At 40.4% G+C, this 17202-nt stretch overlaps 1 protein-coding gene across 1 annotated transcript in view; it reads right to left on the bottom strand.

The window, feature by feature from the left end:
* DNM3 (dynamin 3) overlaps window positions 1-17202 on the bottom strand; it is a 127972-nt gene that overhangs the window by 41303 nt on the left and 69467 nt on the right. Inside the window, exons 9-11 of the mRNA XM_025194182.1 lie at window positions 12067-12202; window positions 10675-10742; window positions 3798-3936 (exon numbers count right to left, since the gene is read on the bottom strand). Coding sequence (XP_025049967.1) covers window positions 3798-3936; window positions 10675-10742; window positions 12067-12202 — 343 coding nt within the window. The remainder of the gene's footprint in view (window positions 1-3797; window positions 3937-10674; window positions 10743-12066; window positions 12203-17202) is intronic.

Below are 17202 nucleotides of genomic sequence, written 5' to 3'. Positions count from 1 at the left end.
ACATATATAAACAACCCTCATTTCCAAAGCAGTTCTGAAGATGGGAAATAGACTAAACTAAGTGCTTTGAAAATGTTACCCATTTTTTTTTGTGCATCACATTGCAGTGCAAACAATAGTAATACTTATCCCACACTAATACTTCTCTGGTAATAAAGAAGGAACACACTTAGACTAACGAAAAAAGATGTACTGGAAGAAAATTAAAAGGGTTATTAGAGTCACACACCATACAAGGAATTCTGTAGGTATACAAGAATGAAGTAAATAATCCAATATGGAAATTAACCTATTATAAAAAAACCTCAGCTGTTCTATAAAAGAGTCTGAAGATAACCAATACTGTATCCATTACACTCATGCTTCTATAAAGGAAAATCAATAAATCTTAGAATAAGAATAAGAAAATAGATTAAGGTCAGCCAGGTATCTGGAGGTCTATTAAGAGATCCAAGAAAACAAAACACAGAAAATACAGGAAATAAATTATAAGTTTCCATCATAAAAGGATGCTTATAATGAAGTGCCCTCAGAATCTGTACTGGGAATGGTGGTCTGGGTAAGAGTGACTGTTCAAATGGTAATAATATCAGATGACAATTATTTATGAGTCAGGAGCAAAGTAAGCCAAGAATTACAAGAAGCCCTAACCATGCAAGATGACTGGGCGACACCACTGCATATTAAATTCACAAAAAATAACTAGAAGGTGATGTACAGTGGAAGGAGCGAGTCTCTTAGACTTAGCTGTGACCCTAAGTCAAGAGACTTGGGGGTCATCATTGACCACAAGATGAACATGAGCCTGCAATGCGATGCTGCGGCTAGTAAAGCGACCAAAACGCTGGCTTGCATCCATAGATGCTTCTCAAGCAAATCCCAGGACGTCATTCTCCCCTTGTACTTGGCCTTGGTGAGGCCGCAGCTGGAGTACTGCGTCCAGTTTTGGGCTCCACAATTCAAAAAGGATGTGGAGAAGCTTGAGAGAGGCCAGAGAAGAGCCACGCGCATGATCAGAGGTCAGGGAAGCAGACCCTACAGTGACAGGCTGAGAGCCCTGGGGCTCTTTAGCCTGGAAAAGCGCAGGCTCAGGGGTGATCTGATGGCCACCTACAAGTTTATCAGGGGTGACCACCAGTATCTGGGGGAACGTTTGTTCACCAGAGCGCCCCTAGGGACGATGACTGGGTCGAACGGTCATAAACTACTACAAGACCATTTCAGGCTGGACATAAGGAAGAATTTCTTTACTGTCTGAGCCCCCAAGGTCTGGAACAGCCTGCCACCGGAGGTGGTTCAAGCGCCTACATTAAACACCTTCAAGAGCAAACTGGATGCTTATCTTGCTGGGATCCTATGACCCCAGCTGACTTCCTGCCCTTCGGGTAGGGGGCTGGACTTGATGATCTTCCAAGGTCCCTTCCAGCCCTAATGTCTATGAAATCTATAACCATGACTAATCAGGAGGAACAGCTATGCACCACTGAAGAAAAAGGCAACCAATGTGCAGCTGAAATAAAAAAAGTAAATACGAAGTTAGATTGTATTATGAAAGGAAGAGAGTATTACTGATTACATTGCCATGACCAAAATTGATAGCATGCCCTCACCTTGAATACTGCAGTCAGTTCTGTTCACCCCATCTTGAAAAAGGATCTAGTAGGCATAGAAACGATCCAGAGAAGGGCAGTGAAAAAGAACAGCAACATGGAAAAACTCCCAAATGGAGGGGTATATAAAACTCTCCCCAGACCAATAAAACTTAACTTTTTATAAAAAAGGAATGCATAGTTTAATGAGAAGACTAAGAGATGACATAGCAAAGGAACAGAAAATAATGAATGACAGAAAAAGCAAATCAAAAGTTCACATTTCCCCACTTATATTAAAACAAAGTAGCAGTAAAAGAAGTAAAACAGCAACAAATCTAAAAGGAAACATATTTATTCAATATAACTGATCAGTGGAACACACTGCCACTGAAGACAGAAATCAAGAGATTAGAATTCAAAGGATTATATATTTATGTAAACAATAGTTTATATTATACAGTGTAAAAATATCAAGAGATTAAAGGGTGTTTCACCCTTTATAGGGTAATTGAGAGGCAAAAAGATAGCCTGCAACAGGTTGAAAGTTAAAGAGAACCTTTGAAGAACACTGGCAGAGAGGATAGTGGATCAGATGGAACCACTGTGACTTCTGAAAAGGCTATCCCCTGCAATAGAGGAACATGCATCTGATTTTTGATATCTGCAAGTTATTCAGCTACGTACCAAACCTTAAACTTTTTGTCACAATAGGAAAATAAGGCTTTGGATTTTTTGTTTGTTTGTGTTAAGGAAACAAAACGTTTGCATACATTATAACAGACCAGTAGTCAAGAGATTCATTCTAAAATTATGTTTAGTATTTAATACCAAAGGAGTCTGCTATTTTATTATATCTGTTGGGAAGGTCTCTCTGGATTTATCTACACGTGTGCTTTACTGCAGAGCTGACTAATTAACTCCACAGTAAAATGACACCATCTACACCAGGGGCGGACAATTATTTTAAGTGGAGGGCCGCTTACTGAGTTTTGGCAAGCCATCGAGGGCTGCATGACGGGCAGCCAGAGGCAGAAAAATATTAATTTTCTAAATTTTTTAGGGGCCCCGCGGGCCAGATAGAATGGCTTGGTGGGCCACATCTGGCCCGTAGGCTGCATTTTGCCCACCCCTGATCTACATGCACTCCCATATTGGAGTGCAATAGGTTAATTAACTCCACTGTAGGATAGTACTGTCTGGGACAAGTACTATCCTACAGTGGAGTAGTTACGTGCGCTGAAACGCACATGCAGACAGTGACCAGGGCTGGCTGAGGCACAAAGGTGCTAAGGCTACCTGCCGGTTAGCCCCATACTGTAGCGCTCTCATGCCCCAGCCAGCCCCCCCTGCAGCATACTGAGCCGGGGCGGAGCAGCCTTGGGCTGGCAGGCTAACTGCACCTGCAGATGCACCCTTCGAGTACATACACTTTTCACCTAATGGAAGCTAATTGCACAGCAGATTTTTTTCAAATTAAATTAGTCTGCTACACACTCTTGGCAGTGCTCAAGAGACTAGGTCACCCTTCTACCTATGTGCAGAACTCACACTTGTGAATGTGTGCACAAAACAAAGGGAAAACTAGATCATCTCGGGTCTCCCCCTTCGAGCCTCTGGAAAAACTCCAGATTATGAATTGTCAATCTGTGTATATGATGAACAGCGCAGGAGAGTAAAATCCTGCTCATTAGTTCTTTGAGGATTTAAAAATGGTTATAGTGCAAAGAGGTTCTATATGAAATCTATATTTGGCAAATCTGCTCCTGAGGCATATTTGGAATCTCATCCTTATTAGCAAATTAATTATTCTTCTACTTTACTTTTGTCCATGCTGCAATGATAACTTTAGATCTGGATTGGTTGGGGGTTTTTTTGCCTTACACAGCTATAGAACTATTAGCTAGGTTTCACTGGTAAGGGCACTGAGGAGATCCTGCTCTGTTCATATTATGCCCTAAGTAACAACTGTGCAATATGAATGAGGGTAATATGGTTATACAATTGAATGCAGAATCAACTGACATAGATAATATAGTGAGGATACAGGACCCAAAAATAAACTTTTTTAAGCACCAAAACCCATCATGAGTTGTATATAACTACTGGTTACATAAAAAGTTAATCTTTATTTGTGAAACAAGTTATCTACCATAATAGCAGGTTAACAGAATATTTCAAGTATTAGTGAATCCATTCAGAAGTTACCTTTTTTGTGCATTTCTTGACAGTGTTGATTAACTCTTGCATCACCAGATCCACGCTTTTTAAGGAAGGCCCTTTCAGCTTCACTATCTGTTTTTTAACTATAGCCTCAAAGGCCATGTCTGGAGTAAACAAACCTGTTCTGTGGACATATAATAAAGCATGTAAGATACTGAAGAAAGACTTTATAGAAAAGAACATAACTTGAATGAAAGCACAGTACAGAATCCCAAGCATCATGATGATATGAACAAAAGAATTCTGTAAGTTGCAAGTTGGATGGTTAGCTTAAAGTACTCTACAGCTCAACTATTTGAAAAGAATATAAACCAAAAAATAGAGAGTATTTATTTGACAATTTTTTCTTAATTATGGTAACCAATTATAGTATATTATCATATTTTTTAGTTTAGTTTGTAAAGTTGAACAGTCTTAGTAATGCTAGGACTCACTAAAGCAGTATCTCTACTATTTAAATCTTTCCTGACAAATGTGGAGAGGACCACTGGGGTTTTGACATGTCAGTTATACGGGATGTGGATTACAAAATTAAAAATGAATAGGTTTGTGCTGAGATGCTGATATGTCTTACAATTCTGCCATATGTGCATATATGGTTTAGGTAAATACTTGTCTTCATACCCAACATATTATTAATCTCTTTCTTTTCAAAGCTTTACAGCGCTATAAAAACAGCTGAATAAAAATTGGAATGAGCATGGAACTCATTCTGCTTGTTTGTCCTCATATCAGAAGATTTAATATAAATTAATTTGTTTACTAGGTTGAAGAATAAGAACGTTCCAAAAAAAAATTTTTTTTACATCAACTTAACCTGACAATTCTTTTGTGAAATAATCCCATACCAGAGCAGAGTGTCAAAGCCACCTAAAAAGAATGACATTTAGGGCAGCTGCATTCTCAAATGTCTGACAATGTGCATAGAAAGTTACATATAAACTTTCCATCCAAGCTGTGTGGACATATACAAGCAGACAACTTGTAGAACTAGAGACTCTAGCCCAGGGGCAGCTACTTTTTTGGTGAGAGTGCCAAAAACACATGCAGCTTTGACTTGTAAGATGTTGAAGGGCCAGGGACGGACAGTGCGGGGAGCCATGAGGGGCCCAATCCTTGGTTGTGGCAGCGCAGCCCCAGCCCTTTCCCCAAGGTGAACATGCCAAGGAAAGTGTCTTTGCATATCATGCTCTGGCATGCGCGCCAGGAGTTGCCTATCCCTGCTCTAGCCTTTATTTCTCCTTCCAAAACTGCTTGTGACCTAGCCTCGAGTTTGCCCCCTGTCACAGCCTGCCAGAGCTAGAGCGATGGTAAGCGGCAGGGGCAGAGGTGGTGGAGAGGCAAGTGGGAAGTTACTGCAGCTCTGACCCCAGCCCCAAGTCAAGCCCAGAACCACAGCAGACACCTGCCACCTTATACTCAAATCCAAGATAACGGGCTTCCCCTGTCCCCAGTTAAATGGGGACAGGGGAAGCCTCATCTTAGATTTGAGTAAAGACTCAGGTATTTCCAACTCAGAACTGCCTCAAGAAAGGGCAGCTGATGGCTTGGGAAACACTAATCTGGATCACAGTAATCCTGCCTCCCTGGTAAATTACATGATTCAGAAAAAGTACAAAAATTTCATCTGGTTTGTGTGGAGTTCAGGTTTAGCCAGTAATCAAGTAAAGGATAGTATATCACATCATCTTTATAAGGGAATTCAGCTTTCATGGGTTAGTTCTTGCCCACTCTCCTTGTTAACAATATAGAAACCAGCAACATAGTTTTTATATAAAAGTGATGCAAAGAATATTTTCCAAAGGGGTCAAGCAGTGATAATGTAAACATGAAGACCAATTTCAATTTCAGTTCAACTCATCTGCTCCTGAGTTAGTATATAAGAGAGTCCTGAGTAGCCTATAAGACAGTCCTTTCAGAAATTGTTTTATAGTAGGATGTGCAAATATGAGTGGTTGTTTCCACTAGACAGTTGCATTATCATCAATATTTCAAAAATTGTCTATTTGAAATCCTATATATCAATACTAAGCAGAAAAAGGCCAGTAATTCCCAAATAAGATAAGAGAAATGACCCACCCCAAGCTGAATCTCTCCGATCCCAAGTATAACAAGACTACAGATGTGTCCACAAAAAAGTGAGTCTTCCCTGATCTAATTAGTAAATCAGACATTTAGAGAAACAGCCAACAATAATATAAATTGAAGCAATGGAAGGAAAACAGATTTGGTCAGCAGCATAAACTGGAAAAAAACAACTGTGCCATTTCATGACGGGTTTTCCTCAAAGACTTATGACCTTTCAGAAATATTTGTTTGAACAGCTTGATAGGACTCCAAATCTGACACTAACTTGCCACATTCTGATACTCAGGAATCAACTGGATGGTGCATTTGGCTTTACCACTATAAAACAGATCTGGAAAACCTGAAAGGCAGACTGGACCTTTCAACAACAAGACTAATAGATCCAAATATCAATACTGATATGCCCAAAGAAGGAATGACAGTTTCATTTCCACCTTACCCCCATTTGATTATTTAGCAAAATTCAGCAGGGGGTTTCATGGAGACGTAAAGGGGCTGTGCAAAATTTTGCCAGAAGTTTTGTTTTGACACGGTTTTGACTCATTTCAAGCTCGAAACAGTGACATTGAAATGAAACAGAGAGCTTCGAAATGAAACGAGGCAAGTCGAAACATTTCAAAATTTTCGAAACATTTACAGCTTCAAAGCTCGAGCTGGGCTTGCCTGCAGGGAAACAGAAACTAAAGTAAGGAGAGGGAGGGGGTACAGGGAGGAAGGTGGGGAGGGAAGGACTGCTCTCATTATTGACCGTGTAGCTGGCCAGTGACTGTCATCCTTTCCTGAGGTCTCTTCCAATCCCAGTGCTCTGGCGGGGGGGTGGAAAAACTGCATAAAAGGCAGCATTGTTTGAACTGCCCTGCTTTCTGCCTTGGTGTCAGTTGAGTGAGGGAGCACCTTAACACACACACAGTGTCACCCACCCATGTCATGAGTTTTGCCTGGTCAGCAGCTAGAGGTGCAGGGCCCCAGAACCCAGACTCCCCTTGCACCTATCTCCTTGACAGCTGGCAGGTTTCGTGGCCACAGGAGGGCCTAGCAGGCCTGCAACTTTCACCCTGCTGCACCTTAACACACACAGTGTCACCCATGTCATGAGTTTTGCTTGTCCGCAGCTTGAGGGGCAGGGTCCCCCAAACCCCTGCACTTATCTCCTTGAAACTTGCTAGCCCCTGGTGAGGTCACGAAGCCTGCCATGTCTGCAGTTTTAACCCTGCTGTGGCTTAACACATACACATGACATGAGGTTTTTTTTTGCTTTCAAGACATTGAGGTGAAGTTTCCCTGAAACCCCCGCACCTATTTATCTCCTTGAAACTTGGCAGGCTTCATGCCCTCAGAACGGGCTACCATTCCTGCAAGTTTCATCTAAATCAGGCTAGAAATGACAAAGTTATAGACTGTTTCGAGCTTCCCCATTATAGCCTATGGGCGAAACGTCGAAACAGCGAAACTGTTTTGAGAAAACAAAATGGAACAGCAGTTTTGAATCGAAACAAAATTTGAAACAAAACGCCATTCCACCGAAACATCAAAACGCAAGTCAAAATGGAATGGTGCCGTTTCACACAGCCCTAGTAAAGGGTAAACATAAAAAAGCAATATATGGACCTAGGCTAATATGAAGGTGCTGATCAATAGTTTTGGATTGCTGCTTCTCTGGGACAAAACTGGAGGCACACGGAGTTCTCCTTCAAAACAAAGAGCAGGGTCTCCAGACTTTTGGAATATTGACATGGCCAAGTTTTTGAAAAAGCACTCATGCTGAGATTGAAATTCCAAATGAGACAACCTGCCAGGATGTGTCCTTTCAAAGAAAATGGAGAGCCCTAGGTGCAACATGATATGGAATGTACCACTCCCAAGGCTTGACAGTTTCTTGACATAAACATCAAGAATGAACTCCCTCTCATTAGTTGATACACTACATGGCTGTGGTGACGTGCGTCAAAATTGGTACCAATTTGTCACTGATTTAAGGAAGATAAATTGCTCCAAATTCCAAGAGATTAATAAACCTTTGTCTCTCTGGATTTCCAAAGTCTTTGTGCTTACAGATGGCACGCGCAGAGTCCTAACTGAACAGCTCCACAGATGAGAACCAATGAGTGGCCTAAGTTCCCTGACAGTATGAGTTTCCTGAGTTTTGTTTCTTTAAAAAGCAGTTCTCAGATTGCAATATATTGTCTTTATCCAGGACTCCACAGATCTCATTCTGAGCTGAAAGAGTTTTTGGTTCAAGTTGCAGCAAGGGAAGTTTAGGTTAGATATTAGGGAAAAAAATATTTGGAAAAAAAACCTCTCATGAGGAGGGTAAATAAAGCACTGGAACAAGTTACCCAGAGAGGCTGTGGAATTTCCATCCTTGGAGGTTTTTAACATTCAGCTAGACAAAGCCTTGGCTGGGATGATGTAGTTGGGGATGGTCCTGTTTTGAGTAGGGGGTTGGACTAGACCTCCTGAGGTCCCTTTGAACCCTCATTTTCTATGATTTTCAGTAAAATTTGTTTAGAAACAATGTCCTATTATAAGTTTGTGCACCTTTTACAGATGATGTGTACCAAGCCATAAACCATGAAAGAACTTTAATCATCTCGAAAGTCAATTCAGACTGTCATATGGGATATTTATAGGCATCTGGGATTTAAAAAAAAATTGGGGAGAAATGGCATGAAAATGAAACTTTCTATAGAGAACAGTCATAACAATGACTTAAGTCTAATCAGGAGCATCAGTTTCAGGTAGCTAGCAGTTAAAAAGTAACGCAAATACAGATGACATAGAGATGTATTTATATGCTTTATGCAGTCTGAGAAATATATAAATTGCAAATGGGAATTGGTGTGGTCCAGTAGAGGACCATACAATACTGTTCTGTCAGCAGAAGTCTGTTATTGATGTATATTATACTCCAATTCTGATTCCCTCTTATGTGATACAATCCACAAACTGCATATTGGTAAACAAAGAGTTAATGGGGACGGGAATAATTAGCCATCATGGCTGCATCTGGAGGGGATTAAGTTGAGTCAAAATTATTGGGCACAATTCCAAAAGAGTTGAGCTTCCTGTAAAAGTGGCTGGAAAAGCTCAGCTGGGGGAAAAGTCCTGAACGTGGAAGCAGTTTAATTAGAAGCAGACTAACTCCTGGCTTCAGAGCTAAAATAGAGGGATAAGACCTAGGAAGGTAGCCCTGTTGGTTGGTGATCTGCAAGTATAAGGATCCTGAAGATATCTCTAGGAGGTAATACCTAGGAGGGTAGCATAGAGGTACACAAGCTAATCTCAAGTACCAGAACAGAAGCCATGGTGCTCTGTACAGGTTTCTCAGTGTAAAGTAGCCTGCACAGAACTTCACACTGCTGGGGGTAGGCTGCTGATGATCTAGCCTGAATATGTCTACATTATCCTGCAATGGAGACATACCCATAGATATGACTATAAACAAAAAGGAGCAATAGTCCCATACCACCTTGTTATAAAAGGCTGCGCAATCCCCCAGTTCACTGGGTTTCACTTTTTTTATACACCTTTGAGTATACTTGGTCATTTTTCTCCAAATTAGCAAATATGGGCACTACCTATAGCTGAATAGTATGAACCACTTAAAACTCAAAATAAATAAGATGCATCCCAGAACATGTCTTCCCAGTGGGTTCTGGCACCTTGATTACAGAACCAACCATTTTCCCCATGGTAGAATTCAAAAGGCAAGAAAAGCATGAATGCTTCAACAGAGCATCAAAGCTATTCTGCAAGACAAGCAGAGGGTCTTGTACTATGACAAGCCATATTGTGTGCAATATCTGCACTAACAGTAAATCAGTACAAGGATTCATGGCCTAAATCATGTGTAACTGCCAGATTTCAGGGACAGAGCTCAACCCATATGCCATAGTATCAACATCCTAAATTCAAATAGCACTGTGTACAGTTCCAACATGCCAAGTTCCAAGGTTTGACATCTGACCTTGTGCCTTGCCCTCTCCACTTTCTAGTGGGACCTTATTTAACCACTGAGGGCATGTGCACTGCTCATGAAGGGAATATCTACAAACAATTCTTAAAGGAAATATAAGTAGTTTTTGTTCTTCTTTTATTTTTTTAAGGAATTAAGTTCTTCTAAAATTGTATGAAAGGAACCAAAGGAATTGTCATCTACATTGTATGAAAGGATCTAATTATACTGTATTTGTAAAAACTCTAAGAGTGGCACTTCAGCTCTTCACATATATTGTTCCATTTCACCCTCATGTGTGGGCATTAAGGCCAAATAAATACGATTTCAATTAAGGTTTTACTCCATTTTAATGACTTATATATGTTCAACATTTCATGTAGCTTTTTTCCCTACCAGTTATGTTCTATAGCAAGTGCAATCAAAAAAAAAATCACAAAAAGGAACATCAGTACAGAATCACACTATTCTGAATTCGTGGCTTCAATCAATCCCATTAAGTGCAAACAGCATGGAGCTACATAAATATCTTGTTTTATTGGAGCAGGCCGCAACACCAAAGCAAACAGTACAACCAGAAGCAATTTCATCGAACTGCTCTGTACCTGAACTCTTTAAATATTTCAGACAAGTTTGGTATGTCTTTGCAAAGCAATGGGCATGGCCAATGACCCTAATGGCTATGTTAAAAACAAAAACACGTAAAGAGAAATAAAAAGACTTTTTAAGCAACTAAATAAGAAAGTGATAAGTGTATATGAATTTAAAAGATTGTTTTCCACATATGTGTCTGAACCTACAGAAATGGGAAGCACTTGCCTGATACCATGTATATTTTTGATTGCGTAGCTAATTTCTCTCCGCAGTTCTTTCTCGTTGAATTCCATCTAGAAGAAAATTGAAAGCATATTTAATGAATGGACGTTTAAATAAAAACTAGCAAATATTAAACTTGTGAAACAGAGCCAAACAACATGAAAACTCAACTTGCTAAACAAACTCAGCAGGCCACTGATATACCCGTTTGTAACTATTGTAAAAGAAAGTGAAGTCTTTATACACAGTAATTTTAGAAGTTCAAAGCTGTGAAGGCAAGACCAATTGTTGAAAGTGAGACATACTGGACTACATTTTCCATTCCAAACAAACTTCTGGCTGAAATAATTCTGCAGAGCATCCTATTAGAGAACCAGACAAATCCAGATCTATAACATTTGAGAAGAGCTACTTTAACAGAAGTGTACTCCATCTTTAAAAAAAATTCTGTTATTCCATTCTCGTTACAACTTATCTGCAGGCTTGGCAGAAGTGTGGGGGCTGGTGACTGAAGCAGAACAAAAAACAGTTTTCAAAAACGTATTTCTTCCCTCCTATGAACATTTGGGGAGGAAAGATTGCTTGTTTTCCACTCTAAATTAAAGTAGCAAAACCTCCCAAAACATAGTTAATTTCCACAGCTCTCGTCTTAAAAGACGCACTTAGGTAGTAGCCTCTTGAACATGAGAAACTGTGTCATATCAGTTGCAATTGTTTACCTGCTCAACCTATCCAGAAGGAGGATACTGGAGAGAAGCCAACTGTGAAAGAACCATGGGAAAAGCAGGGAGCATGGTAAAAAACAAGACAGAAGACAGACACAAAAGCTAATTTGGACATTTTGCCAAGTAGATAGAGAAATGCAGGATCCTAGATGTAAAAATTCAATTCTATCAAAACTAATTGTGCAAGGTATGTGTGAGAAGAGACAATACGTCTATCCAAATTTGGCTACTGGGGGGGAGGGGGAGGAAAACAGCTGTACACCTGAAAATATGAAGTTACTGTTATTACAAAGTGAGATTCATTACAAATTTGAGAACACATTGCAAATTAAATTGAGCTATGAAGTGAGCAAATAGGAAATATCCATTGCTAGAGACAAAGTGAACATTGTGCTCTGAGCCATTTTAAAATTATTTTAGCATTATGAGTAAGTTTTGAAAATTACATGGTACTGAGATTGCTTCTCAGTGTTCAGAACCAGAAATAAAAACATTTTTCTTCTGTGGGTTAGTGACAGTCTTCCTTTTGTGTAATGGGCTCCTTTTGATTAAGGGTTTTCCTGTTAAAGTACCCTCTTCAAATGAAATGGAAATTCCCCTTGCCACTGTTAATATGCACATGAAAACCTACTAGTAAAATTGAAAGGAAGGAGGAAAGACAGACACATACCTTTACTAGTTCAAAAGGAAAACGCTCATGGAAAATGCGATTGATTTTGGCACCACCAGACAGTTCTAATGTGTCAACCTGGTCCCCTGATCCTTCAATTCTTTTTTCAAAGTCCACTGAAAACTGTTGAACCATCCTGAAATTTTTTAATCAAATAAATGCAAAATGCTTACATTAAAGTTTTTTGTTTCAGTATTATGCCATTGTATCTATGCCCAATGAATGGTTTTTCTGCAGTTAACAGCAATATCTATATGTATATTCCTCCCCTCCCATAGGACAGCTGCAAGTATAAATATAAATATATAATCTTTTTAAATTTAATTTTAAGCAGCTGGTATTGTGTGTTTGGCAAAATATATACAATGGGTTACCAACAACTACATTATTCCTGTTTTTATCCCTATTACATATGTGTATAAAGTGATAGTCCTTTCCAAAATGTCTTTACAACAGGATAAGTAAACATTGTGATTCTTAGAGCAAATGACATTAGACAAATAAGTTTAACAGTTCTCCAGAGTTCAAAATCCTTCATAATTAAACGATCTAATTAAAGGAAAAGATGAGTAGTGAAAACCTAGAAATAATTCTTCCATTTTAAAGCAGAGATTTTTCTTGTACAGAAGTTACAAATCTCCAGAAGGATTTTTTCCAAGTCCTTGGGAGCTCTCAGACAGTACAGTAGTGTAACATGAATCAGACTGCCAAAATTTAGACCTTTTGCTAGAAGATTTAGAAGACATTTGGTAGATGAATCTTCCTGTGCCAATACTAGGCAGTCCAAAAATGAGTATTGAGGAATCCAGGTGGAAGCTATCAGTCTGACATGTTCCAATCTGCCTAAATTTCCTTAGACTTAGCCAACAGAAGTATTTGGTTGGGGGTTGGGGTTTTTTTGTTTTGTTTTTTTTTTTGGGGGGGGGGGGGGGAAGAGGGAGAGGGAAAAAGAGAGACTATAATTCACTTACATACAGAAGGAAGTCTTCCACCATCTACTTATATAGAAAGCCCACCATGTTTTCGAGTGAGTTTTCATCACTGTCATGTACATTTAACAATGATCTTTGGAGGTGCGGAACTCCCAGAAAGGAAAAGGTATCATTATGATCATGAACTTCAGACCAAATGAATGAGTTTAGAGAGAGGATTAGAGACTTGTGTCACCATATGAATCTCAACCTATTAATACACTCCTGCTTTCATGACTAATACAGGACAATTTCCTCCTTTTACTTTTGGAAGCAATGAAGTCACAGGAATAAGAAACTTGTTCATTTGACATTGTAGGTCATCTTTTTTTTGACACAAGAAGTTAGGTTAGCTCTCCAGTTAGCTTATGAACTGGAACTCAGGAAAAAGGATGAGGAAGGATCTCTGGGGAATACCATGGAATGGAATGGGGTAAAGGCCATGTTTATATCATCTCCATGCCAAATGCAAAACTACTGACAAGATAAGCCCCACTCACTCCATTCCACTCCTCCTTTATTCAAGCCTCACAATTAGCCAGAGTAGACAGCTTAGCAGAGGTCCTTAGTGTATGCCCCAGCACTATTCTTAGACCTGCTGTCTCAGAAGAGACAGGAGCCCTTTTTTAGAGTGTCTACACTGTCTAATTGCCAAGCTTGGATGTGGGCAGAGCAAGAGTGAGTGGGCAGAGTTTGTTTCTTGGCAGTGATCCTAGGCTTGGCAGAGTAAAGAATATAGATTTGGCCATAAATCTTTTCTGGCTCTCTTCCTGCTTTAGAAAGTGTTATGAGAGTGGAAGAAGCTAATCCCACTAGAAGGCATGTCATGCCAGCAGTGCCTAGCAATTCCTAATTACCCAATGCTAAGCTAACCAAGAAGTACACAACCTCTGATCAAATAAACAGAGGCATCCGTCAATCCTTGCTTGTAGAATTGTCTGAGAATAATCACCCTTGCTGTCTATCCTACAACCACTGAAATGCCTGGTGATCCAAAAACAAAATGCATCTACGAATGATCAAATTCTTACTTAAGGACATGTTTTGTCTGGCTTGTTGAACAGAGTGGTAAAAGAAGCAATGTATAAAAAGTCACCAGCTTCTGCAAGAAGGATCTACAGTTTTGATGGTCATTCTCCCTTTTCTGTAATTCCAGAATAATAGGAGGTCATGCATCCTGTACAAGACTTCTAAGGGTTTTATGGCAATGCTGTTGTCATTTATCCAATATGGTTGTGAAAACATTTGAAGGGGTGAAGTAAGTACAAATCATGTTGTCAAAAGGTGAAGATAAATTATTCTTAAGAGTTCCTTCCACAGACTTGTTTGTGGCACTTTCAGATGTACACAATTGTGAATAGCTGAATGTATGGGAAGTAGCAAGAGGAAGCCCTCATTAAAGGATGTTCAGCAATGCACAGATCTCCTGAATTATATCTAGGACATTGCCCACACCACCCTCTGCTGGAACTAAACCTTTTCCCAATTAGTGAAGCTAATCACATAGACACTGATCTATGGTCCTTTTTCTTAAGCATCTCTTAAGTCATAGACTGTATCGGCATATCCTCTAAAACCTTCTGAAACCTACTTCTTCAGTGTGTGTGAATAAAACATCATTAAAGTCTGTCAGAATGCTGACAAAAAAAATGAATTTGGTGACTCAGATTTGTATTTGGGTACTGGCCTTGAAAGTTGCAAGCTTCCTTATTATGTAATTATTTTAAGCAATTTTCATCCTCTTTACAGGACTGAACTATCACCCATCTCCTCCCTTTCTCTGGCAAAAGAAAGAAGGCAGAAAATATATTGATCCATAACAAACCTCTTTCTATCCAGTTGCATAATTAGGGGTGGGTGACTGAGCCATCAAGCCCCAGTGACTGATTGTGAGAGGGCACAAGAATAGCTGTCACTGCCACTGCTGTCCTGCTCACTGCTGCCACTGTTGCCCAGGGTGCAGAAACAGCTTGTTGCACTTCTATACGAGGAAGCATGATGCTTAAAACCTGAAAGTGCCTATACATGTGTTGGTTTGCATTCTAGTTAGAGCATATCAGACCAGACTAGATTAATCAAGTCTGTTCCACATTCTAATTAGAATGCTTCAGCATGGTCTTGTTGTCACATGTATAAGCCCCTGGGGTCGTTGGCTGTAGCCGTGTTGGTCCAAGGACATAGACAGACAAGTAAATGTGATATCTTTTATTTTTGTCTAATAAAAGATAACACACTGACCCAAAGAACTTTGTCTGTATAAGCCCCTGTGGATTTAAAAATGGCCACTGGGGCGCTTTATCTAAGCCTCATTGAATCAGGTTTAGATGACGTGTCCCATGGCCATTTTTAAACCCACGGGGGCTTAACAGACATGACAGTGAGGCGTTTTAATTAAAGCAGCTCTCCAAGAACTGTTCTAATGAAAACGTTCCCCCCCACCCACCCACAGGCACATGTATAGGCAGCCTGAGTGCCTGGGCTTCTTGATCAAGAAGCCTTGAGTAGAAATCAAAAACTCAAAGTAAGGTAGAGACTGCACAGAGCTGACTCAAACTATGGAATTTAATCAATATGTGTATTATTAAATAAACAAACAAAAATATCTGACCCTTAAAATAAGAATGAACAGAACAGTAAAATATATCATACCCTCAAGAACCCTCATGTAGAAAGGAGAAACCTAAGAATTTGGACTGTAGCTCATTATAGCTGTTCAAATACCACAGTAAAGAACTTGATATAGAGTGGTTGGCACTCACACTAAGAATGCAGCTGCATTGTACTGAGTATCAACAGCATCCAACCTGATACTCTTGAGGACAACTGTTTTAAGAAAACATGCATTTGATTAAAAGCCGAAACTATGCATCCTGAGCTATGCACAGCATTCCAGGATATTCTATCTTAGCAAAGAGTATACACAAGGCATAACCCAATTACAATGCTCAAAGAAAAACACTTTAATTTAGGTTTGGCATATCGAAGTAAAATGAAGCAATAGACAGACAGACAGACATTGCTTTATCCTACTATAATGAACTGGATACTAGTTGTGCGCGAAGCGAGCCATATTCGATTCAGATTCACCCCGATTCGGGGGACAGTGATTTAATTCATTGATTCAGATCACTGTCCCAATTCAATTCAGCCGAATCTGAATCTGAAGACTCGATGCTGATTCGGAGAATCGGCAATTTGGCCACAGACACAGCTTTAAATGTTTTTTCTACATACCTTGAGGTACTAGGTGAGGCCTGTGAATGCTGAGATAGTGGGGTGGATGGAGCGTCCTAATGGATCATGTGGCGGAACCCCCCAACTCCCTCAGCTCAGCAATCAGCCGCAGGGGGACCCTGGGTGCCCCCCCAGACCCAAGAGGCACCAGTTGCCAAGCTGGGGGGCAGGGAGAGGGGTGTCCCGTGCACTCTCCGGCAGACCTAGAAGCGGACCAGAAGTGTTTCCATCTCAGCATTCACAAGCCACCTCATACCTTGAGGTATGTAGAAAAAACATTCAAAGCTATGTCCAAATCATCAAATTGAATCAGCGACTGAAGCTTTGCGCAGCCATCCTGTGTGTGCGCATGTGCATGTGTGCACTACACACACACACACACACACACACACACACGTCACTACTAAATGAATTATAGGAATGAACTCCTGGCGCTCTGGTATAGTGCCCGAAGACTGGAAGAAGGCCAATGTGGTGCCTATCTTCAAGAAAGGGAGGAAAGTGAATCCGGCAAACTACAGGCCCATCAGCCTGACCTCTATCTCAGGGAAGGTCTTAGAAAAGTTTATTAAAGAGGCCATCCTTAATGGATTGGCCAACACCAACATCCTGAGGGATAGCCAGCATGGGTTTGTTGCGGGTAGGTCTTGCTTGACCAATCTCATTTCTTTTTACGACCAGGTGACCTACCACCTTGGACAAGGGAGAAGAGATTGATGTCATATTTCCTGACTTCAAAAACGCCTTCAATCTGGTATCCCATAATCACCTCTTGGTGAAACTGGCCAACTGTGGCCTTGAGTCCACCACAATCTGCTGGCTGGGAAACTGGCTCTGTGGTAGGACCCAGAAGGTGGTAATTGATGGAAGTCGATCGTCACGGTGCCCCGTGACCAGTGGGGTCCCCCAAGGCTCTGTCCTTGGACCCATA

Source organism: Alligator sinensis, unplaced genomic scaffold (genome assembly GCF_000455745.1).
Source record: "Alligator sinensis unplaced genomic scaffold, ASM45574v1 scaffold1040_1, whole genome shotgun sequence".
Classification (NCBI taxonomy): domain Eukaryota; kingdom Metazoa; phylum Chordata; order Crocodylia; family Alligatoridae; genus Alligator; species Alligator sinensis.
The sequence above is the reverse complement of the archived record's forward strand: the minus strand, read 5'-3'. Positions and strand labels throughout refer to the sequence as shown.